Below are 25453 nucleotides of genomic sequence, written 5' to 3'. Positions count from 1 at the left end.
TTTTTATTTTCAGTATTCATTTACTTTCAGTGTACATTGCTGAGATTTAAGCAACACAAGGGCATATCGGGTTACATGAAGTTGTTTTTAAGTCAATGGTTGTTTCAAAACGTTTAACAAATCAAGACTAAATTGAACAATAATGTAAAGTAATTAAACTTTAAGAAAGTTAACTGCGCCTACAGATTTTAAGCATGCAAGAACTTTAAGGTATTTTATAGAAATGAAAATTAACATTTCAGGCAAGTAGAGACAACTGCGTCTCAGCGTGAAAGGCAATAGATGAACATCCATTTACATTAAACAGGAGTGCCCAATGAGATATCCGAGGGAGACCCTTGCAGACCAGGCAATACACAATATTAAGTAGACAATTCAGTGTCACACAGTTGTGTGGTGAATTCAAAATATTCGTGGTTGCTGAAAACTAAACATGTCTTGGTGTTAATTTGGCATACAGTACAAAGCAAACATTTGCTGTCGAAACGGGAAGTCCCACCATCTGTACAGTACTTTATCAGAAACGCCATTATAAGGCACAACTTTTGGCAGATATCCAGCAGTTTTTGAATGACAGATCTTTCACATTGCCTTTAGGTGATAATGCAGTATAATTTTACATTCCGTCACATTTCACGACGATGTGCATGTTCACAGTCTATGCGCCCTTTATAGTTTTTATGTCTCTCCACAACCCCCGCGACTGGATTAAGAGCCAGCAAAAGGACTGAAGTACAGCAAACCCTTGGCTTTCGCGGGTTATCGTTCTTGATTTAGACCTTTCGCAGGCCTTTCGTGGCTGATACCATGGTGTTTATTTGGCATACAGTACAGTACTTGTTTCAATTGTCACGTGTCTATTTTTTTTGTCTATTTTTGGTTTTGGCTTTCACGGCACTTTCCAAGAACGTAACCCCCGCGTTTTTCAAGGGTCTCCTGTTCTGCAAATCCACGCTTAACGCATGTTCACACGATGCAGTTTCGCTTTAACGCTGTTTTTCTTTTCAAGAATGTTTTTCACTTAACGCACATTCCGCCCGCAATAACGCGAGTTATGCGTGTGATGGACAATTTTTTATGAGCAGCGTGGGTGTTGGCAGCGTTGTTCGGTGATGCTGGGAGCTGGTACTTGGCTGATGCCCTCTGTGCCTTCCTCTTCCTCAGTCTTTATTCCAGCATCTGTGTGCATCTGTGTGCATCTGTGTGATTTATCTTTTTCACTCGCCATATCGTTCTCTCTCTTACACACACTTTATATTAAAATGACTTTCACACATAGAATATTTATGGAAATGCTATATAAACACAATAAATGTAAAAATAAACATGCAAAACAGTGTACTGCTCTGTCAAAATAAAAACAATAACATTACGGGATGGGAAAATGACTCCGGCTTAACGCGGATACGCTTTATGTTGCAATTTCAGGAACGCAAACGTCTGTCTTTAGCGAGGGACTTGCTGTAATGCGGTAACATTTATGAGTGCAGATAAGGAGTGTGGCACAAACATTTTGGATCCTCTGAGGTTTGGTTAGGAGAGAGTTGCAACAATGACGTCAGGATGTGATGGGAGGCGTGGATGGGGGTCGAGGGGGCAGAAGAGATAAGGAAATGGTGGATACGGGAGATGTTGCACATATGCAAGTTTGAGATCCTTTGGTGTTAATGTGGGAAGAGAACAAGAGCTTTGGACCAATAACAACTCAAGGGCTTTGCACACTCGTCACCAGTGTAGAGTGGATCTTGGCCGTCTCTATCATGGCACCGACCAGTCAGTCATCCCAAGGGACTCGTGGGTTCATCAGATCTGCCGTGACACGTGCTTAACCTTGCAGGAGGCCTAACACATGGTGGAAAGTGGACAATGGTTGGCTCAAAAAGTCTTTGTGGCATACGCATTTCCGATGATGATGACGAGTCTAATTTGCTGCATTTCTTTATGTTGGATGACTCCTGTACCTGCACCAGCAACAACAGCAGCCTCTCTTGGGCCGACATCTAATTCTTCCTTCACCAGCTGTCAAGAGCTTTCCCTTAGCCTAGTGCACTTGGTAGTGCGAATGACGGCACTTGCCTCGTGCCAGCCTGGAAATAGATATGGTAGCTGCCCTCTGAAAGAGCTGCACAGGCGGCCGTAGGCATTATCTGGCCGGATGGCTAAGCAGGTGTGGACACTTTGCCCTGATGAGCCTCCGTGGCTCATTAGAGGTGTTGTAAATTCTAAATTATTGCAGATGAGAAGAGTCACGTGGCCAAAAACTCCCCCCGATCGCGATACAATCGTGGATTTTAGTACGTTTTCATGAATTCAGAACACGTACACATACCTGTCAACCCCTTATCAATGCCTACCTTATTACAGACCAATTATGACCGTATTGGTCACCCCGTGCCCATATAAGTCACATAGGTGACTTTACCGAAAGAACCAAATAGTAGATATGTGTATAGTATGTCTATACATAAATACAGTCTAAACATATACATGTATACTGTACATGAATGTATAAGGCTCAATTCCATAAAAATCTGCGAATCATTCTCAAATTTCGGGAATTGCACGGCAAAAAAACGCCTCTCTCCTCTGCGATTTTTTCTCTTGAGGAGGAAAGTCGTGGGTTTTTTTCGTGGCATATCGCAAATGAGAGGATCTGCAAGCAGCGTCACCTACGCCCGACGCAGACTGGCAGTTTCACTGCAGCAACAATTCTCAGTACTGCCCATCATTTATGCAGCATTTTTAGCGGCCCATAAATTGTCAAAGATGTTTCTCCACACATCGAGTTTTTGCAATGGATCGATGTCTTTGAAAGCTTCGCCGCACAGTCCCTGAGGAAGTATTGCGCGGTGCGCTGCCTTCAGGGCCTTAGGGATGTCGTTTTCGGAGACGCAGGGCGCACACAGGCACAGCAGAACGCAAGACCCCTGCAGCAGATAAAGGCAGAGCTTCTTCGCTGCATCGTTTCTAACAAACTCTGGAGTCACCATCACAATTATCGCGTCATAACTCTCTGGTACCTCCGCGATGCTTTGTACCAATATCTGGCCACCTGGCACACAGCAAAGGGGGACACACTCAATTTGTGCCATTTCTTTTGCGAGCTCCTGAACATTTTCAGCCAAAGCTGCACTTTTATCGTCCTCGTTATGGAAGATGAACACCTCGTGCTCTTTGCACGAATTTCTTAGCAGGCGGTCATAGATGTTCCGGAGCACTTGCGAATTCTGCAGCGAAAGATCCGCCATTCGCTGCTTGACAGCGCCAAAAGAGATGTCTACCAGATCACGGTCATCTATAATGTCTGCAGAATCCGTGCATTGCAGCATAACACAAGAGGTCAGCGCCTTCTGGTACTCTTTCTCTGCGGCCAGGTTCTTGATGATGCTATATTGTACTTCTGGATCCTGTTTCATGCTGTGCGCTTCATAAAGTAATTTGAGAGCATCACCGTGGCGCCCTACAAGCTCAAAAAATGTTGATTGGTACAGAAGGTCTTTGTGTGTCGGGTCACGACAAGCCTTCAGTTGGTGCATAAATAATTGAAAGGCCACCCTCTGTGTAATTTTTACTTTGGCTGCATATTCAATAGCCATGCGAAAGTAATTATGGCTTTTCTCCAACATTCCACGCTTCTTCATGGCCAGGCCCCATACCTCCAGTGTCCGAGCACGGGAAAGGTGTGTGACATATTGATCTTCTTGCAGTGACTTTCGGAAACACTCATCAGCTTCCTCATGCTTGCCCAATGATGAGTAAATTTCAGCTAAAGTCCCCAGCAAGGAGTGAGCCGTTTCATTTGACAGTTCTATGCCCTTTTTGATGCATTCAATGGCAAGATCCATGTTATCTTTTGCCCGAGGATCTGTGACATTCTTATATCCTGATGAAGCATGGGTAAAGATTGGCCGCTCTGGCAAGGGCCTGTATGATGGATATCCAGCAGATGTGTTGCGATTGCTTAAAACTTGGTCCTGTCTTTGGTAACTACGTCCGTCATGACCTGATTTGTTCCATCCTTGGTAATCCTGCAGAGCAACTGTGTTACCTCTGCCTCTTCTTTGTTCATTATCACTGCGAGTGCCGGCATAATATTGTAAGCGACCTGGTGTTTTTGAACAGTGATATCTCCCCATTCTCCTCCCTCTGCATGGAACAGAGAAAATATCTGACACAATGGACTGCTCACCATGAGCTGGTCGCTGATCTTTATTTTCAAGGCGTATTGCAGAAAACGACTCACAGATGTCTGCAGTGAATCCACCATGAGCTCCCCTTCCTTCGCTATCTCGTCGTTGTTGATATCCCCTGCTTCTGGGATGTCCTCTGTGGCTTCTGCCTCGACCTGCATTAGCTGTAAAATTTAATTCGGAAAAGATTATCAGGTGGAGTTGTGATGCACTGAGGCTACATATTTAGATCCACATTCCTACTTCACGATTTACTTCATGAACATGACAAACACATTCCTGTGGAGGGAGCTGGTAGGAACGTTGGGTTGCTCGGTCAATGGCCAGGGTCAACGGCGGCGTGGTGTATTCCGCAAATATGGCCGACTGTGAGGGCGGGCCACAAGCCGACGTGAGTAGGTTAAACGTGGAGTTTTATAAGAGCACCATGGGGTGACCAGCCCCTCCCCACCCAGCTCCACCCCTCCCACCCCCCACCCAGCCCCACCCTCCCCACCTAGCCCCTCCCCACCCTCCCCTCCCCACCCAGCCCCTCCCCACCCTCCCCACCCAGCCCCTCCCCACCCTCCCCTCTCCACCCAGCCCCACCCCTCCCATTTTTGGATGAACGACGGACGGACAGAATAATCCCCTGTGGGCTGGTGTAACCAGGAGGTTCCTACCAGTATAAGCAATGTATATTTTGTGTCCTGCCCATGACGTTTGCTCGCACACATTTATACGTAAGATATATTTTCTAAGATACATTTAGAAATCTGAAATGGGTTGAAGATTCTGTAATTTATCACTTGTAAACTGTCTTTAGAGCCTGACATTGTGACCATATTAATTCTGCTGCCAATTAATATATAAATAAGTGCACCAATATAAACCTCACACGATCATCACCCACAATTAACACAATGATTTACTTTTTTTATGTAACATAGCAAACTTCTTGATTTATAGGCGAAAAGGTCAGTTAGGACCACTTAACACTCCTTGTGAATTGATGTGCGATTAAATTCTGACGACTTGATAGTAGCAGAGAAGTCTCGCGTATCACGTATTGGTATCAACTCCAAACCAAGGAAATCCATTTGAATTTGTATTAAATATGTTTCCACCTTTACCGGTCTTATTGGCCTCGTATGCCATGGAGCGGTACACAAGTCCCTGGTGATGGCGGGTAAAGGCCGAGGGGCAGAGGTCGCATGCCCTGTTTAACATCTCCAGAGCCCGCTCGTGTTGCTTGACGTGTCGGAGGTGCCTTCCAAATCGCCCCAGGACCCAGTGGTCCTCAGGCGCCAGTTCATACGCTCTTTCGAAGCACTCGAAGACTGTCAGGCTTTCCTCGGGCAGCTTCACAATTACATGCGACATGTTGCCTTGGACGCGCTTGACATCCTGATGGGAGAACAATAAAAAAAATTCCATTGTTATAACAGGCGCACTCAAATGCGTTATGAAAGGCTCTTTTTAAAAAAACACACAAGTCTATTCTCGCACACCAGGCTAACACAAAGTGTGCACATTTGTCTTTAACGAACCATATGAAAGAAGTACAATTAACTATAAATGAAACGCAAATCATTTCAAAATATACGGACATAAAAGTACGTACTCTCCAATAGTGCTTTGTGATTTCACCCAGAATCACGTACGCTTTGGCCTTCAGAAACTTGTGGTCTGACTTAGCGACGTAGGCAAGTGCCGCAATTGCCATTTTAAAGTTTTCTTCCACATCAACGCCCGGATTTTCCAAAATGTGTTCCAGAGCCAAACTCCTGCATGGAAAGAACAGTGTTCACGTTAAGTTCACTAAATAATACATTCAAGGCATTAAACACTTCAAAGCCATTATTAAAGTTATAACGCTCGTTAACCAGAGAAAGCCGCACGGAGTCCTTAAATCTTTTTTAAGAGGGTCCTGCCAAGTTTTCACAGTAGGGGGGCTATGTTGCTATTAGGTGTAATCCCAATTGACAATTGTTCAGCATTATGTTTGGCCAATAACAGTTACTTCAGTAGAAATAGGTTTTTACCCTTTCAACTGGTACAAACACTGACACCTTTGTACAAGGCATCATGTTTGCAATAACCACAACACAAGCAGTTAAAATGCAAACAAAAATAAATAGCTCTGATGATAATAATATGCACTGTCCTTGAAGTTTATCTTTTTGTTTGCATTTTGACTGCTTGTGTTGTGGCTATTGCAAACATGATGCCTTGTATAAAGATGTCAGTCTTTGTACCAGTTGAAAGGGTATAAACCTATTACTATATTTTGCCACTGGTAAAGGAGGTCTCATAGTTACTTCAGTGTTCTTCATTGTAAGGCACGTGGGCCACTGGCAGCCCCTGGTGGCCTTTAGTGCGGCCCCCAACACAAACACAACATCTAAAAACACCCCCCCCCCCCCCATCATCGTGCCACTGTCAAACCCCCAATGGTTTCAAATGTGTGGTGGCCCTCACACTGCTGATGTCTTATCAGCGAAAGTGCCCCCCCCCCCCTCCTCTGAAAATTGGTGAAGAACACGGAGTCACATTGTTTTAGCTATGGGAGGAAACCCAGATGAAACACCACGTAGAGCAGGGGAGGATTCACGTAGATAGAAAAGAAAAAAAATTGAATAAATATACCACGACGTTTCGATCGCAACACAAGCGGTCGTCATCAATTAGCATTGCTGCTGCATTGGCTTTGCTGCCCCGCCCATGCTGCTGGTGCTGCTGATACACTTGGGCTACGCCCATCTCCAAACCTTTATAAACAGTTTGCCTTTAGAGGCTAACCCATTTTTCGGATGACGACCGTATGTGTTGCGATCGAAATGTTGTATTTATATTCCCTTCATTTTTCTTTTTTTCTATCGACGTGACTTTACAGAAAGAACCAAAGAATTATAACAGTTTAAAAGTGCATAGCCTTAGAAATGCTCGTGCACAAACGCAAATCAACTGACTTTATTACAATGGTCGTGGACAACGTCTTACGTTTCCTAGTGTTGACAAGCCATATCCTAGCGCACATCTTAAGTACCACACGTAAGCAGTGTTCCGGTTGGGGTTTTTTTTATTTTCTTAAAAAATCTGTAATTATTTTGGTTTGCCTCTCCTGCTTACCCCAAATTCAAGTTTACTCGAGTCTGGCTTTGAGAGGTTTTACTGGTGTTATAGGCTGATAGCACCTTGTCAATCCACTGCGGGATGAAGGCTTCGGCACGCCTTGTCAAATCATGGGGGTTATTTGACCATATTTTGCCACGTTGGTCAGTTTAGGTTGAAGCGAGGGGTCCAGGTTGAAAGTTCAGCTTATTGGTGCATTATAAGATGCTTAATTGAGTGTCTGCTTTGTAATGAGATCGAACTATAATTTGTATTGTTTGGGATTTAATTAAATAAATTGTTACATGAATAGCAGACCTATTCAATAACCAATGTGAAAACCCATCACCTGGAAACAGAAGTATGAGTCGTATAAATGTGTTTTATACAGTAAAAACACGCCAGGAAATCCAGGAATACTTTGCATTTCAAGATGACAGCAGCATTATGACAAATATCACAGACTGTGTGAAGAATTATTCCAGAAAGTATACTGGAACCTCCCGTTATTTCTCTTCTTGGTTTTTTCGGTAAAGTCACGTAGAATGGAAATAATAAAATAATACAAATAAAACATAATAAATAATTCTCACGATGTTTCGGCCACAACGCAAGCAGCCGTCCTCAGGTGGAGAACAGGTCTGTCGAGAAGAAAGAGTCTGAATGGCACGCCCCAGGCTTGGAGCGACTATTTAAGCTGGGTTGGAGGGGCGAAGAGAGTCTTGACAAAATAATTTGTTTTATTTTTATTGTTTTATTATTTTATTATTTCCATTCTACGTGAGTTTACCGAAATAACCAAGAAGACGAATCCCTGCAGTCACGAAAGCTTTAAATCGAAACTCCTGTTATTTGTTAGTCATCTAAAACCTATTTTTTACGTATCAAAAACCAACCTGTTGTAGCTCAAAGCCATTCCATAATGCCAAGCCACAAGCTTCTCAGGCAAGCATCGACTCTGGCCCACCTCGATGGCCTCTGCAAACTTTGTGGCGGCCGACAGATGCGAGCAAGGCCCACATCGAGACAGGCTGTAAGCCAGCTCTGACAAAGCGATGGCGATTGACTCCTTGTTTTCGCTTACCCTCTCCAAGGTTCGCAATGCTGCTTCGGCTTCTGTAATTTCAAAGTACTGTAGATGCAATTCACACTTGTTGGCAAGGGCCGTCACGTTGCGTGGCTCCTTTTGTAGGGTGCCCTCCACTAAGGGCTTGGCCTTGTCAGGCTGGAGTTGACGCAGGTGCAAATAGGCAAGGAAATTGAGAGAGCGGACGTCACTCTCAAATTCCTCCACTGTGGCTGGAGCCTCTTTTTCTCGTTCCAATTTGCCAATTATAGAGTCCACTTCTGCAATAGTCAGCTTCACATTTTGCAATTCAAAATGAGTGGGAAATTTTCTGTATTTCGCACGGACAATTTTCACAGAAGCCATGACGACAGATACCGAAGCCACTGCTGAATCAAGTTCTTGCAATTACATTTCAGCTCCTTGCCTTTAGTTTGCTCATGACGTACAGTATTGTTGTCCTCTTGTGACGAAACCCTGATACATAACACAAAACGATACAAATGTTATCAGTTCAACTGCATATTTTCTTTGGATTTTAACCACGTTCTTTTTGCATATCTGTCAACCCGTATGGTTTACTTGTATTCTTGTACAGGAAAATGTAGTTTTCAATACGGGGAAATATTTGTGTCTATTTGTTTGTGTTTCTCCCTTGTGATGGGACTTTGTAGGATGAACGTTGAGATTTATAAGGGCACGGGGTGACCAATAAGGTATGAATTGGACTCTAATAAGGTAGGCAATGACAGGTATGTCCTTGCCACTGTTTCTCACTTTCTCAGTCTCATCAGCAGGGTCCGGGGTATTCCTGCTACAGCAATTGTTGCTGGAAAACTTGTCCAGAACGCCCAAGGGATTGATGGACCAAAACGAGACTTTTTTTTTTACTCGTGAAACGGTACAATGTTCATGCATTTCCTACTACTTACAATTCAACCAGATAACATTTATGATACAGTACCATTTGAAAATGTTTTTTTTCGGTTAATACCATCAGTATCGTATGGAACCTTCTTTAAAAGGGATATGTTTCTACACGTACTGTACTGTTATGCATATGTTTAACCACTTTATATATCTAGACATGTCCTTCTGTCTGTTTCACTCACGACTTCATTTGACCCTCTCTTCTCCTTGCATGTGTAGTGAGTCACTTCGGAGACACTAATAGTAGGAGGCACATACGTTTATTCTACACTTAAACACTTTGTTCACACACGGGATAACTACAGATGGGTCAGGACAGCCTGACCACGACGCCGAGGAGACGAAAGACGTAGCATGACGCGTTCAATTCCAAACGACAGCCTCGATTCCGCCTCGGGACCTCCCTTTTATGCCCCCCAGCGTGGCCTGGCTCCGCCCTCGGCCTCGCCCCGTTCTGGAACCTACCAGAAGGTTCTGGGCTATACCCCACGTGTCCCCTCTGCCACCTTTGCCCTACATCCCTTACCCCGGCCGATCACGTGCCCTGTTAGCCGACCAGGCTGCTACATCCTCAGATGCCCTCTCTCTGCTAGCAACCAGCACTATGTACCCTAGTGACCCATTCCATGGCACTACATGTTCTGCTGGCAGATCGGCTGCTACACCCACAATTCCGTCTCTCTGCCAGCAACCAGCGCTACGTGCCGTAGTGACCCATTCTATGTCACTACACATGTACAGTAATTTGTTTATTCCTTTGTTTACTGTATGTGCTTGCTAATTTAACATGTTAAGTAGTGGAATGTAATATCTGTACAGAGTGTAAACGACATCGGATGAGAATGGGTTATTTTTTGTAGTGTTTATTGCGTTATCTGAATGAAGACATTGTATTTTATTTGAAGTAGATACGTTCATTTTAACCAAATGTGTGTCTAGAAATGAGGTTGATAATAGTTCCACTTTTGTTTTAACCTAGGAGTCTTATTGAATCTCAAGTCTCTTTTTTCACAAGGGTGAGGAATTGAGACGTTTAGCCAATACCAGGAGAAACCCCATGCATATGAAGGGTGACACTACATTCCCATCTCCTTACAGCCGCACAACCTACACCACCTGGCAAGCCTCAGGTTTGTCACCAGTCTGCGCGCGAATCAGGCTCAACCATGCTTCACTTTCGAGATCGGGCACAGTGGGTGATTATTCAGAGATCACAATGCAAGATGTAAGGTTAACTGTACACCACAATACATGGGGAAAAGCTGTACATGGTACTTTGTGTAATTAAATTACTAAATTAAAATAACCCTGGTGAGTGCAACACTCGGACACAAATGGTTGCTAGGCACGGGACGTAGTGGTTATCACAGTCCAAATGAACCACTGCAGTTTACCAATCGTCTTCTTGGTTCTTTCGGTAAAGTCACATAGAAGGGAAATAATAAAATAATAAAAATAAAACATAATAAAATTAAATTCTCACGACGTTTCGGCTACAACGCAAGCAGCCGTCCTCAGGTGAAGAACAGGTCTGTCGGAAAGACAGCGTCTGAATGAACACCACCAAGCTTGGCAGCGTATATCTAAGCTTGGTTAGGGGAGGAAGGGCGCCTTGACAAAGGAATTTTGCATATCAAAATTGGAAATTCCGAAACGTCGTGAGAATTGTATTTTATTATGTAAATTTTCTTTTATTTTATTATTTCCCTTCTACGTGACTTTACCGAAAGAACGAAGAAGATGAATCCCTGCAGTCACGAAAGCTTTAAATCGAAATTTTACCAATCGTGTACACGATCCGCCCCACTGCAAATATTTGGCCATTCAAATAAAGAACGTGTCCAGTCCTATTGATGCCTACAGGATATACTCCTGAATAACGTTAGTCATCAATTACTAGTATGTATTTACCATGAGTAACGTTTGATGCCGTTTTAAAGACGTAACAAAAAAAAATAACTCACATATGCCTGTTTTGTCTTGGGCTGTCCTACGCGAGTTTGAAACTTGATTAATTTAAATAAAGACGTTGTAGTAATTTTCACATTTGCTGCATGAGCGAGCGGTCACTATGATGACACTGAAGTACAACTATTGCACATTTGTAAAGATTAATGTAGCTTCAGGCTCATCATCATGATCCATTATCTACTGATGGATTAAAAAAAAAACTTCCCTTTCCAACGCCCCCATCATCATCATCACACGACCCATAGTTTATCCGCTATGGAATAGAAGCCCGTTCGTACAATCGTTTTGTTATCTCGAGTCTATCCACTGGTGTCCATCTGCCCTTTTGTACACGAGCCGATGGAATCGCTCCAGCTCCACCACGGTGGTCGCCCTCTCGGGCTGGGTGGGGCTGGGTGGGAGGGGCTGGGTGGGGCTGGGTGGGGAGGGGAGGGGCTGGGTGGGGGGTGGGAGCGGTGGGGCTGGGTGGGGAGGGGCTGGTCACCCCGTGGTGCCCTTATAAAACTCAACGTTTAACCTACTCACGCCGGCTTGTGCCGCCGTTGGCCCTGGCCATTGACCGAGCAACCCAACGTTCCTACCAGCTCCCTCCGCAGGAATGTGTTGACAGATTTTTGTTTACGCACTCAATGGGTGCCCCAACCTACGACACCGATGATTCCACTACGGTCACACCGCTGTGTTCATTTCCGTTATCAACGCAGCCTCTTAACCACACCCGTTTCGTTTTTTAAAAAATAAAGAGCTCCTGCTGCTAAACATTGTTACAGTACAGTAGCACATTTTTCGCCTTTAAGCGTCCTCAGTCACGCACTACATTTTTAGCACTTTTTTTTGCCTTTCTCAACAAGTTGACGCTCGCTGGGACTTGGCCACTTGGTGAGCGTTGCTCGACGAAGTCTCAATTGCTGCCATGGAAGGGCCAATTTTTCCCAAAACGTCGCCCATTATGTTTCCCTTTTGAGAACAGAGATGACCAACAATAAAAAAAAACTGAAGGACAAAACAAACTAAACACTACAACTCTCATCGGGGACGCGATGCGCACTAAGACAAAGGGGAGAGGCCGTGGGAGTGGCTCACGATTCCAACGCGGACCGTCCCGAGTAGCGTTCTGCAAACGTTTCAAAGAACTCGCTACATAACAGCAGCGTTCTCCGCTCAAAGTGAATGAAACAACGACGAAGATTCCGTGCTGCCGTCGGCTTTCCCTACCGTACGACGGACTGCGTTGTCTCGATCGTCCCCGCTGCTTGTTGTTTCTGCACGGAAATAAGCGCCCAGTTGGGACTGAATCGCGTACTACTAACTTCTTTATACGCCACCTTGTGGAAATAAAGAATATATTAAATTAAACTATTGAAAATTTGGCTCGAAAGAAGGCTGTCTTCTGGTAGAGGCCAATCGATATCAACTACAATGCCAAATATTATTGGAACATTTTTGTTTGCACGTGCAGCACAAGTACTGTGTGTGTGGTTAACGCAGGCTTGATTCCTCGCAAAGGGTTTCTGTTTGGTGTTTGAACATCTTAACACCTAATTCTAGATTTGAAGCTTTCGTGACTGCAAGGATTCATACTCGGTAGTTTTTTTCGGTAAAGTCACGTAGGTAAAAATAAATAGTAAAAATAATAAATAATATAAATAATTATAAAAAATAAAATTATAAATCACGACGTTTAGGAGGCAACACAAGTCTCCGTCATCAGGTGGGACCGTCACAGCTAGATTTACCTACGTGACTTTACCGAAAAAACCTAAGAGTATGAGTATCTTAACACCTCCTGTATTATTGCCAGAAAGGGGTAACACCTAATCTTATTTTACCAGCCAGGGGCCCATTTTTGGTCAGGTCAGAAGCGACCTGGCCAAAAATGATGGCTTAACGCCATGGCTTATCGTGTGGACATTTATAGCAGCCAAATACTCTAAACGCGTGATGTTGATTCTAAAAAGTGTGGTGATTCATTGATTTCCCATTTGTGGAACATGCGTCCGAGCCAGGTTCAGTGTGATCCACAGCCTCCAGGTCCTCAACGTTGTTTTTATTTGCCACGTTCGTAGCTGCCTCAACCTTCAGACCATCAAGTGCCGGGTGTCTTCATTTTCAGTTGCCAGAGTGGAGGCACGTTTCGAGAAAGGTCAACTTGATTTAAGCCTTTGTGTCTTGGTGGCGTGGCAGGGCGAAGTTTTCCACGATCTTGTACTACCGGATGGTCGTGGCATTACGTCGCATGTTGGTTGCAGCGATGTTCTCCGGTGCAGGAAGCCACGGCAGTGGACTTCAGGGTGCCGCCGATGATACGAAGTGAGCTGTTGATTTTGACATCGACAAGGTTTGGCTGAGGGCTGGCCACTCCACGTTGGGGCCCAGTACTCCGCTGTGGAGTGGACAAGGGCCTGTGTCAATATCTTAAACGTACGGGAGTCGCTTCCCCACGTTCCCGCAAGTCTCTGGATAATGTTCACGGAGGCTTTTGTCTTAAGTTTGCCTTGTTTAAGGTGGTGCCAGCAGTTGAGCGCCCGGTCTAGAGGGGTAACTTCCGAGATACCGAGGGTGGTGGTCGTATGTTAGTGGTGTTGACATCTAATGTTTTCGTGGCTTGCCTGTTGTTCAGGTGGAAGACAGATGCGACGCTCTTGTGTTTGGTTCGAGGCATCAATTTGTAAAGTATGCTTCTAATAGTAATAGGTTTTTACCCTTTCAACTGGTACAAAAACTGACACCTTTATACAAGGGATCATGTTTGCAATAACCACAACACAAGCAGTCAAAATGCAAATAAAAAGAAACACATAAACCCCCTGGACAGCGCATATCATTATCAGAGTTGTTTCTTTTTGTTTGCATTTTGACTGCTTGTGTTGTGGTTATTGCAAACATGATCCCTTGTATAAAGGTGTCAGTTTTTGTACCAGTTGAAAGGGTAAACACCTATTACTATATTTTGCCACTGGTAAAGGAGGTCTCATAGTATGCTTCTAAGGTCTTGAGATCTTTTTCGAGAACTTTTCCAGTATCCACTATTGTCCGGGCTTGGGTTGCCACGTGCAATGTCGTCCACGTATGTGAACTTACGAGAGGATGTCGCTGAAGAGAGTGAACAGGGCTTTTATTGAGGGACTGCGTGTCGCCTTGGTGTGGTCTGGGACTATTTTTAAATCCTTTATATTAAGTTCGCTTGCTTGCTTAGGACTGTGCAAATCTTTCGGTCGTTTTTTAACCCACTCCCCGTGATCCAATCGAGCTGACATTTTGCACACAGACTCGTTGTGCGTGACAATGCATTTTCGTGAGAAAAAAAAATTCCTAAATTTTATACTGTTTAGGGAAAAATAAAAAAATATTTAATTACCAATTGTTTAATGCTGCCAGACAATCATCTGACCCATAGGTGGCAGCCATCTCAAGCCTGAGGACGAGAGGACGCTAGCCGCCCCGATGCCACGCATATAAAGGATTTATAGTGAAAAACTTTGTTTTTACGGGTTTACTTGTTGCTGTTGTTTTGCTGCCTTACCCAACTTTGAGAATTGGTGTACTTATGCGATTTGAACTTGGATACTTTATCTATTTAATGTATTCATTTTTAGCGATTCGCTTACCTTTTCTAATGTTTGTACTCCTATCGTTGTTTGTATTATTTGTCTGTTGTAACTTTCTCACCCGCCCCGATGGGACATCTGTGAAACAGATGATGAATAAAAACATTTCTCTCTCTTGCTTAACTCTGCTATAGCGCTGTTTCCACTTTCCACGGTGTCCGTGTGGCAGGAGCTCTCCGCAATGAACCCGCGGAGAACACCGCACAGTAAGTGCCACTGTTGCCATGCCCTCGCCTGTGGCACCGAAGTTCTACGCAACGTGGCCAATACGGTGGCACGACACCGCCAACCCGCGGTTTCACTTCCCTGCGGCGGCATCGCGAGTGAGACGGAGATGCGGCCACAGGTTTTGTTGTTGTCTCTGGTCGCGCTGTGACCACAGACGCTCGTACCTGTCAACCCATTCGGTTTACCCCGTATTCTTGTGCAGGGAAATGTATATTTGTCAGGGCCACGTGGCGTACTCCTCCACCCACGTGGCCCCCTCCCTCTCTCCGCACGTGGCGTGCGAGTGCGCGAGACGCCACCAGCGGAGAGACGTCATGCGCAGGGGTGCACGTGATGACGCCACGCGCATGGGGTGCATGATGATGTCACGCGCATGGGGTGCGTGATGACGTCACGCACAGAGGGTTAAGTGGTGACGTCACGCGCAAGGGGTTTACGTGTGACGCCACGCGCATGGGTTGCGTGATGACGCCACGCGCATGGGGTTAAGTGCTGACGTCACGCGCTAGGGGTTACGTGGTGACGTCACGCACAGGAGTTAAGCGGTGACGTCGCGCGGAAGGGGTTACGTGATGAAGTCACGCGCGCAAGGGCTTACGTGATGACGCCGCGCGCAGGGGGTTACGTGATGACGTCACGCGCAAGCCTTACGCGGTGACGTCACGCGCAATCCTTACGCGGTGACGTCACACGCAGAGAGCCGCGAGGAGGAAGCAGCAGTCGCTGCTGCTGCTGCGAGTGGCGAACTCGTGGAGTCCCGGGCAGCAGCAGCAGCAGCCGCAGCCGCATCCCGCGCATCAGAGAGGCCCATTCAGCAGCAGCAGCAGCGGCGGCGAGTACAGCCTACCGCGGGCGCGACAATGAAGCTACAGCCGCCTTGGGCCCTGCTGCTGCTGGCTCTGCACCTGTGCGCCCAGGCGCTGGCAGAGTGAGTTTGGCGTGGTGGTGGTGGGGGGGGGGTGATCGCGTCCTCTTTGCGAGTAAGCGAGATGCTGCCGATGCTTGTGCCCTTCGTCAGTGAGTGTCGTCCCTTCCCCCTCGGCAGACGCGACTTCTACAAGATCCTGGGGGTGTCTCGCTCAGCCACTACGCGGGAGATCAAGAAGGCCTACAGGAAACTCGCCATGCAGCTGCACCCCGACAAGAACCCCGACGACCCCCAGGCAGCCGACAAGTTCCAGGACCTGGGCGCTGCCTACGAGGTGCGTGGTCGTTGCCAAGTTCCGTGTCGGTGACTGATCGGCTTGCGGGGGAAGGGGGGACCCAACGCGGGGTTTCGTGGTCAATTGCACGGGGGGGGGTCGTGGTCGGCAGGGGAAGAAGGCCTGGTACACACACTCGTGGTGGTTCAAGGTGGATGGACGTCTTTGTCCGGGCACGTGGGGGGGGGGAGCAGCGGTCCGAGCGAGCGGCTCGCAATCTGAAGAGGGCGAGTTCAGGTTGCGGGGTTGACTCAACCCCATCGGCCCTTTCTCCGGAGTTGATCAAACGAGGGCAGTACCTGTTCGTGGGGAAGTTCAATCGTAGTGATGCTGACTTGACTTGCTCCTGCCATAGGAATGTGTAATTTCCACCATTTAGCTGAGGGCTGGAATCAGGTGTTGAGCACTGCCTAAATGTCGATTTGAGCAGGGCACGTAAATGACAAGCCTGAGTTGTTAGCATAGCCTCTACTTACACCAGCTCGTGGTATTACACACACAGCCTTGTGGTGTAGTTAAAGGCTGTTGTCATATGTACAAGCTGTTATTAACAAAGGCTTGTACTGTAGGTACAGGCTGTGTGTTATTAACACAGGCATATGGTATGGGTACAGGCTGTGTGGTGTAGGCACATACTTGTTGTGATGTGTGTACAGGCTGTGTGTTATTAACACAGGCATGTGGTATGGGTACAGGCTGTGTGGTGTAGGTACAGACTGTTGTTGTGATGTGTGTACAGGCTGTGTGTTATTAACACAGGCATATGGTGTAGGTACAGGCTGTGTGGTTTAGATACAGACTGTTGTTGTGATGTGTGTGTACAGGCTGTGTTATTAACACAGGCATATGGTGTAGGCACAGGCTGTTGTGATGTGTGTGTGTACAGGCTGTGTGTTATTAACGCAGGCTATGTGGTGTAGGCACAGGCTGTGTGGTGATGTGGCTACAGGCTTGGGTGACGTTAACACAGGCCCCGTGGTGTGGGAAAGACCGCGGCTGACACTACCCCCAAGTGCATGTTGTCGTACAGTGCGTTTTGCCGGTGTGCTGGCTACCCTGGATTGGCTGCCAGTGTCCCCGCGTCACGCGATTTCCGCACTCACACGTGGCGCTGGCCGCACCGAATTGGCTGGAGCGACGTCACGAGAACTGTCGTGTCATTGGCCGCTGTTGTGAAGCACGCAAAGCCACGCCCCTCACGCGCCACTGACTGACTGCACAACCCAGATACACACAACCCAGATACACACAACCCAGATACACACAACCCAAATACACACAATTCAGATACACACAACCCAGCTCATACCACTGTGTAACTCTCTCTCTACCCAGGCCAGATGCACACAACCCAGATACACACAACCCAAATACACACAACCCAAATACACACAATTCAGATACACACAACCCAGCTCATACCACTGTGTAACTCTCTCTCTACCCAGGCCAGATACACACAACCCAGATACACACAACCCAGATACACACAATTCAGATACACACAACCCAGCTCATACAACTGTGTAACTCTCTCTACACAGGCCAAATACACACAAGCCGAGCGCTCATACCACTGTAACTCTCTCTACACAACCCAGCTCATACCACTAACTTTCTCGACACAAGCCGCATATACACACAATCCAGCTCATACCACTGTAGCTGTCATTACACAAGCCAGCTCATACCACTGTGTAACTCTCGCTACATAAGCCAGCTCAATTCTCTCTACACAAGCCAGCTCATACCACTGTGTACTCTCCACACAACCCGGCTTATCCCACTGTGTAAATATTTCTAGAAAAAAGAGAAAAACCTATTGTAATATTTCTATACAACCCAGCTTATCTCATTGTATGTATGAATGTTGAACATCCTTCCCCATTGTGCGAAGCCAACCGTGCGACACGGAGGTGCGGGAAATTGTGTCATCACTACACAAACCCAGCCGCACAGGAGCCGGCTTATACTATTGTGTGCTCTCTATACACAACCCATCTACAGACAACCCAGCCTATACTATCGTGTGCCCTCGCTACACAACCCAGATACACACAACCCAGCTCATACCACTGTGTTCTCACTACACAACCCAGTTGAACACAACTCCGCGTCACATAACCCAACTCCTACAACTGTGTATTCTCTCTACACAACCCAGCTGCACGCGACCCAGCTCATGCCGCTGCGCTTCATTGTTATACTGCTTTTATCATCTTGTTTAGTCTTTTTGTTGACTCGGATCACTGGTGCGAATGAGACTCCTGGTCGCTTGAATCCTCACCTGGTGGTTAATTAGAAACGAACTTGAGACTAAAGGTGCGCACTTGGCACGCATGTTGCTGCTGCAGGTGCTGTCGAATGAAGAAAAGCGGAAAACGTTCGATCGTCACGGAGAGGAAGGGCTCAAGGAAGGTGGCCATGGCTCCCATGCCGATGCCTTCTCACAGTACGTTTACCTGGAGCGTTTTGGGGCAATCGCAGAAGTGTGGAGATTATAACCTATTGAAATCATCCGAGTAAAGCAATTGAAATATAACTTTTCAGTTTAAGCCAGTGGAGTTTGTGCATTCGTTATGTATGTTCCCGGTGTGTAAGAGCTGAGAAATCTGTCGACAAAGGACAGTGCGATAAATTGTGTTGGCTGAATGTCAGAGAACTTCAGGTATTTAGATTAATGTACACATATGTTTGTTAAACTTCTTCCGCACAGTACGTAGCCAACACAATATGTCGCCTATGATTGCAGTGATTTTGCAATTACAGGCCACTGCATACACACTGCCTTTTTGCATCCTTTTGATCTCGTGAAAACTATTAACGATTTTAATATGTATGTGTTGTTGTGACAATTTGTATTGTTGTTGTTAAGTTCTTACCCACCCCAACTGGACATCTGTGAAAAAGAGCGTGAAAGCTCATCGGATTCCTTCAGTATAAATAAATATTCAGTCTGATTTAGCACTGGGCAACTGTCTTGAGACTCATGGTAAAATTGCCCCTATTCGCAGAGAGGATACTGCCTTGTCTATCTGTGCCAGACAGACCAATTGAGCATCTTGAGTAATTCTGGCTGTTTTAATTGGGGCTATTAAAAAACACACACACATGCAACATGAGCTTCTGTGGTGTATTGATCAGCCCACTGGACCTGCAATCCATTCCATCTTCCCGTGAAGTGGTTGAAGCGATGGTGCAAATTCGCTAAATCTTCCCCCACCTCTGTTGACCCAACAAAATAAATGGGTAAACCACAGTGAGATGATCAGTAGGTTGTGTGTGTGTTGGGGTTACGTGTGGGTACACCCATCTCTTCCAATACATATGTTCAGTGTAGAAGAGTGGACCAAATACTACCCTCTAGAGTGTATAGTTAGAGCATGCAAATATCGGTGGGAATGTGACAGGTGGGGGTTTACCCGGCCATTGGTCCCTCTGTGGTCAATACAATAAGCAGCACTTAGTACCAATGGTAGCGGTTACCCTATAGGCTCACTGCCAACATGTTATTGTATAAGTTTCACCTTTCTTGAGAGCTCTAAACATGAAATTGTTGCATTAATACATTGCATGCTACTTGTAGAATTTTCGGTATTTTTTTTGGGATTTCATAATATCCTTATATTTTACAGTTTGACCATTACTGTGTTTTAGCTCCTTTTGTTGTTGTATTTCTTGTCTGTAGCTTTTTTGGCGATTTTGGATTTGAATTCTTTGGGGGAGGAAGCAGACAGCAAGACCGTAACATCCCCCGAGGAAGTGATGTTGTCATGGAGCTTGAGGTCACCCTTGAAGAAGTTTATTCAGGAAACTTTGTTGAGGTGAGATCAACAAAGGCCAGGTGCAATGGCAAGGTTGCGTGCAATTTAAACTCGACGTCCGTTTAAACTCCTGCAGCATTGTAATGCTTAGTAATACTCGTTGTAATCGAGTCCGACTCCAGAGAGGACTATTCATCTTACAGACTTGACATTGCTGTGGGGTTCCTGAAATCTTTATGGTCACCTCACCAAGTAGCGCAACTCTGCTCAAAATGTAATGTCTGCTAAGATTACGTCTTCTCTGTTTGTTGTATGAGGTCAATAAAGATTGTTGCAGTAATCGTTTTCTATTGTACCCAAATTAAGTTTATATATCTTCAGGACTGTTTTTTTTCCATTGCAATTTTTTTTGTTATGATTATATTTCCTCCTAAAAGGTTGTAAGGAACAAGCCGGTGGCAAAACAGACTTCGGGGAAACGGCGGTGTAACTGCCGTCAGGAGATGCGGACGACGCAGCTGGGACCTGGGCGCTTCCAGATGACGCAGGAGACTGTCTGTGATGAGTGCCCGAATGTCAAGTAAGCGATGGAATTTTCACTTGGGAAAACTGTTACGTTGTTTATATAGCATTGTTTTAGTAAGTTTTAGAGGGGCTTGGTTTGGCCCGATTATTTTTATTTAGTATAGAATTTATACTTACATTTTTTATCTGTATTGTATTATGATTGTTATTGGGATCAAACATCGAAATGGAATTTTTTGCACTTTCTGTACGCAGCATGGACGGGTTGTGCTTTTTCTGTAGGATTATATTGTTTACGTATGTGATGTTCAGATTTGTGCACAATGAATTTTAGGTGTATCTTGTAATTTTATTGTTTGTTGCGGTTGAACCCAAATCAAGAGCCGAATGGCTCACAGGGTAAATCCTAATAAATTAAACTGAAAAATGTAACTGAAACTGAGTGGTAAAATAAAACCATAAAATTTTCTATGTAAATGGCAGAATTATGTGGTCATCATTAATTGTGGTAAATGGAATCCGAATGGCGTTTTTTTTATACATGTTGCACAATCAGGTAGCAGTCGGTAGTCGCGAAACTTTCAGGGCAAAACTTAAATATTTAATTTAGAGTGGGTGCTGGCTGGGAAACGGTACCGTGTTTTTGAAGTGATGATACCACGATTGCATAAAGTTCTAAGCTATACACCCCATAACTTTATTACGATATGTTAATAGGATTAGTAATTTGCACCCACCACAACCCGACACAATACAACTGGGATACATTAGCAGCTGCCACAGTATTAATGTATTTTCTGCATAACAACTCTCATATGAGTTGTGTATCTCAACGTGGGAAAAACTGCTGCTTGGACCAACTGTGCTGTCGACGTTCTGCAGGCTGGTCAATGAAGAGAGAACTCTGGAGGTGGAGATAGAGCCTGGTGTTCGGGATGGCATGGAATACCCATTTCTGGGAGAAGGTGAGAGAGGCTGCACTGCAATTTTTTTTATCACAAAGTCTGCCTGTTTAGATTTCATTGCATAAAAAAATGTGCATGATTGTCTCTTTTGAAATTATTCAAAAAAAGATATTTTTCATATATAGTTTAATATTTTGTGTTGAAATGTTTTTCACAAAGAGACATAATTGTTAAAGTTCTTTTAAAAAAATCCCTTTACCCTAGGCGAACCTCACATTGACGGAGAGCCCGGAGACCTCCGCTTCAGAATAAAAGTTCTCAAGTAGGTTATCAACGCGCACGCCTCGATCGCTGTTGTTGCAATTAAAGTGAAAACGAAGGAACTGCATTGGCAGTGGCATTAATTAAGCCAAATAACCTTTTTACCTTAAATTTGTACGAGTTTTTCTTAATACACCTATATACTGCCGTCACATCTGGGATGCAGCATCCAGTTCTTACCTCACTGCACTTGGTAGCATTAAATGTAAAAAACATTAGTTGATGTAGCACTCACTGCTCGCCGGCTATTAACATGGTTACTGTTACTCATTGAGTCAATGTTGAGGACTCGTTCTAACAGACTTTTCCATCTCATCAGCACCTTGTTCAATCGCTACACTGCAGGTCACAGCACTTCTCTCTCTGCTTCTTGCTGCTATACTTTGGAATTTGTGTCTTTTGTCTCTTTTCCAAAGCTCTTATAACCTTGCTCAAGTGAAGGAACGTGCAACTTCTTGTCGTTACAACTTTAACTGTCGTGTTTAATGATGGCTGCTTAGCATTGGACCTTTGTCGTCCTTCCCCTGCACCTCCGTTTAGCAATTGTGGGCTGTGTACAGTGTAAAAGAAGTTCAACACACACATAGATATATACATTTGGGCCTGTGCCCAGACACTTTATAAACAAATATATAGGAAGCTTGTGTTTTAGTTAATTGGCCCTTCCCTATCGCTGGCGTGTTTCTTGCCTTCTGTGTCAGGCACCCAGTCTTTGAGAGGCGAGGAGATGACCTCTACACAAACATCACCATCTCATTAGTGGATGCACTTGTTGGGTTTGAGATGGATATCATTCATCTGGATGGACATAAGGTAATTACTTCGTGGTCACATTTCAAAACTGTCATATGTACAATCGTTTGTTTAAAATAAACGAACGTTTATGTTGCATTGCACGTTATGAAGTTTGCCTGCAGTTCAGTTTGGTGGAGTTATTTTTTCTGGAAAGCAATTTTCTGTCTTACTGCATTGCTGATAGTGAATGTACTGTTTGGTTTTATTAAAAGTGTGCACAAGAGCAATACAATTACTATGCCTCGGTTAATGGGAAAAATGCACATGACGGCAATGTTATAAATAATTAGTAATGGAAAACATGACACCAATGTTGAATGCTAATTAGAAAGTGTGCTGTAAGGGAATCTCTTTTGTGTTGCAGGTAAAGATCGTCCGAGACAAAGTGACGTGGCCTGGTGCCCGGATAAGGAAGAAGGAAGAAGGGCTGCCTAACTTTGACAACAACCACAATCGTGGTTCACTAATCATAACTTTCGATGTCGACTTCCCAAAGGGGGAGCTCACCATCCAGCAGAAAGATGGTACGCCACTAAATGGTCTTCACTTTTCGTTTTGTGTGTAAACAAGAGGGTATTTGAGACAGGAGTGTTATCTATTACTGTACGGATCAGAGAACTGGACTTGTAAGTCAACAGATCGAGAAGAAGTTGTTGGCATTTGAGTACAGGTGTGTGAGATGGATGCTAGGAACGTCATGGCAATACAGGATGAAGCAATGCAAAAGTCCGGAAGAGAACATGGCAGATGAGTGTGTAGATACATTGAGACATTAATATAGCTGCGCTGGGTGAGACGTTGTGCAGGACCGGGTAGGGCCAATTGGCAAGAGATGCATTGGAGGGGGAAGACCTCAGGGTAGAGAGTGGTAGACTGATAGGGTACATTGTGGAGGGAAGGTCGTGTTACTACTGTGCAGCATCTGTGAGATCCGGCAGAGGGTAGAAAGCATTGGTGAGGTGTGGCTAGCATTGGTGACTTTAGCCATGATCACATTTTGATATTTGAGGTTTTTGTTGTGTTCTTAATGAGATTATTTGTGTCGTGCAGGTTTGAAAGAGCTTCTGAAACAAGAATCAGCTCAAAATGTATACAACGGACTTCAGGGATATTAATCCTTAAAAATGAGTTTGCCACTTTTTGAAATGTCTCACGCTGTATTTATAATTTATGTATAGGTTGAGAATTTTTCCTCAAATAAAAGGATTGCATTTCACCTTGTCAATGAAATCCATAAAGGATTGCTACAAAGGGGTGTTAAAACATGTCAACATTCTGACAAAAATATACAATCCTAAAATCTTGCTACTCTTATTAATGCCTTATGCACATGTGCTGCGTCACAAAGTACCATTGTGCGCATAATTCTCTGGCAGCTGATTAACATTTAGTAAAACAATAGAAACCAAAGTTTGGTCAACCCTCTTAAAATATTAACAGTAAATGCCATTGTGCTAGTTTTCACATGTCACCCGTTTAAGGCCTAAGTGGCAAAATGTAAAATTATATATTGCTGTAACTAACGCATCAACGTCAACAAATTGAGCAACTTGGTATAAAATACAGTACTTAAATTTATGGATTCCGTGTGCCTAATTTTTCTAGAATTTTTTTTCTCCCCAATGCACCTGTGCTGAATGAGTTTGAGTAGATTTTCTGCAAGTTGTGTGGAAGTGCTTAGGTTCCATTACTAAAGCTATAGATCTGCTGGCATTGGGATTATGACTTAGAAAAATATTTGAGTCACTTGTAGTTGATGCTAGTGCCATGGAAGGCACACATTAATATAAAGGAAGATAAGAAGCCCTTGAACTTTATACTAAAAGTAGTTGAATGGACTGAATTGGTTGTTTTTTTTCCTTCCTTTGGTCTTCCCATTATATTCAAATGTAGTAATGACTATCATGCCATTTCCACGTGGAATATGAAAAAAATAGAGAACTTATATTTCTCAAAGCTCTTTCATTGTCTCTTATCAGCAAATGCTTCTACATGTGACGTTTACACAGAGCTCCAAATGTAGCTAGCTACATTCTTGTGTCCCCTGCCAGAGTACCCAGCCATGTAGAAACATGTCTGTGGAAACTAAAGCTGCAGCTAGCTGGCCGAATCGTCGTGATCTCGGCCAACACGGGACTACAACGCAAGGTGGTGCAAGTCTCATAGCAAACACCATTTTGTTAAGTCTTCAAAGCTGGAGAAAATCTTAATTAAGTAAACACTCTACTTAACAAAGGATTATTTGTGCAGCCATTGGTTATCAGGCTGTGCCCATCAACCACTAAGATTGAGAAAGGTGTATTACCACGGGTGGCTCGCTGAATTCCAAGGCAAAATCTACGCTGCCCTGATATGGTACTATATATGGATATTAACATTGACATTTGAAAAAGACTACATTTTCACCCAAATAACCCAAGTTTAGAGATGTTTAAATTCTGCATAAAAATATCTCAACTGCAATAATGTATCTTGTTGTGTGATGGGTGGGTTCTTTAATAACATTTGTGAAATATCATTGGTAGGGGTAACTAGTGAAAAACAAATGTTATTTCCCTTTTTAAAACCGTGGGTACCCTTAACAGTCCTGCATCACTTTGTGATTTATATATTCGAAATTATGCTTTTGTTGGGTTATCTTAAAATTTACAGGGTTATTTGTGGGAATTGTTTTAATGTACTGTATGAATTTTGCCCCAGCTGTGGATAAACTCTTGTTGCCAGATGCTCAAGGCAGGCCCCGTCAATGATGGTTTGACAGTATTGTGCCCACGGGGGAAAGTCCCGTCCCTTGTCTCGTGGAGGTATTGTTTTCCCCTCTTGTAATAAAGTGTTTTTCACACCTTGGTGCTGTA

At 44.5% G+C, this 25453-nt stretch overlaps 2 protein-coding genes across 5 annotated transcripts; one reads left to right on the top strand and one right to left on the bottom strand.

Annotated features, from left to right (window-relative positions):
- Positions 1-35: 35 nt before the first annotated feature.
- LOC133349767 (uncharacterized) lies at positions 36-12546 on the bottom strand. 4 transcript variants are annotated; one of them, XM_061563487.1, is made up of 5 exons: positions 12466-12546; positions 8180-8826; positions 5794-5956; positions 5303-5576; positions 36-4354 (listed from the first exon to the last, which is right to left on the bottom strand). In XM_061563487.1, exons 2-5 carry the CDS (start codon positions 8713-8715, stop codon positions 2730-2732), a joined length of 2598 nt encoding a protein of 865 aa, XP_061419471.1. In that variant the 5' UTR covers positions 8716-8826; positions 12466-12546; the 3' UTR covers positions 36-2729. The 4 variants fall into 4 exon arrangements, with proteins under 4 accessions (XP_061419471.1, XP_061419473.1, XP_061419472.1 ...); XM_061563489.1 differs by lacking the exon at positions 8180-8826 and having other exon boundaries at positions 5834-5956; positions 12466-12509; XM_061563488.1 differs by lacking the exon at positions 12466-12546 and having other exon boundaries at positions 8368-8517.
- A 3222-nt stretch (positions 12547-15768) lies between these two features.
- DNAJB11 (DnaJ heat shock protein family (Hsp40) member B11) lies at positions 15769-25453 on the top strand. The gene is made up of 10 exons (XM_061563486.1): positions 15769-16014; positions 16132-16288; positions 18643-18740; positions 19977-20112; positions 20490-20632; positions 21460-21542; positions 21747-21804; positions 22505-22616; positions 22963-23122; positions 23649-25453. Exons 1-10 carry the CDS (start codon positions 15947-15949, stop codon positions 23711-23713), a joined length of 1080 nt encoding a protein of 359 aa, XP_061419470.1. The 5' UTR covers positions 15769-15946; the 3' UTR covers positions 23714-25453.

This window comes from Lethenteron reissneri, chromosome 31, assembly GCF_015708825.2.
Source record: "Lethenteron reissneri isolate LAM-NWPU_2019-01 chromosome 31, ASM1570882v1, whole genome shotgun sequence".
Taxonomy (NCBI): Eukaryota; Metazoa; Chordata; class Hyperoartia; order Petromyzontiformes; family Petromyzontidae; genus Lethenteron; species Lethenteron reissneri.
Note: the sequence above shows the minus strand (reverse complement) of the source record. Positions and strands in the feature narration are given on the sequence as shown.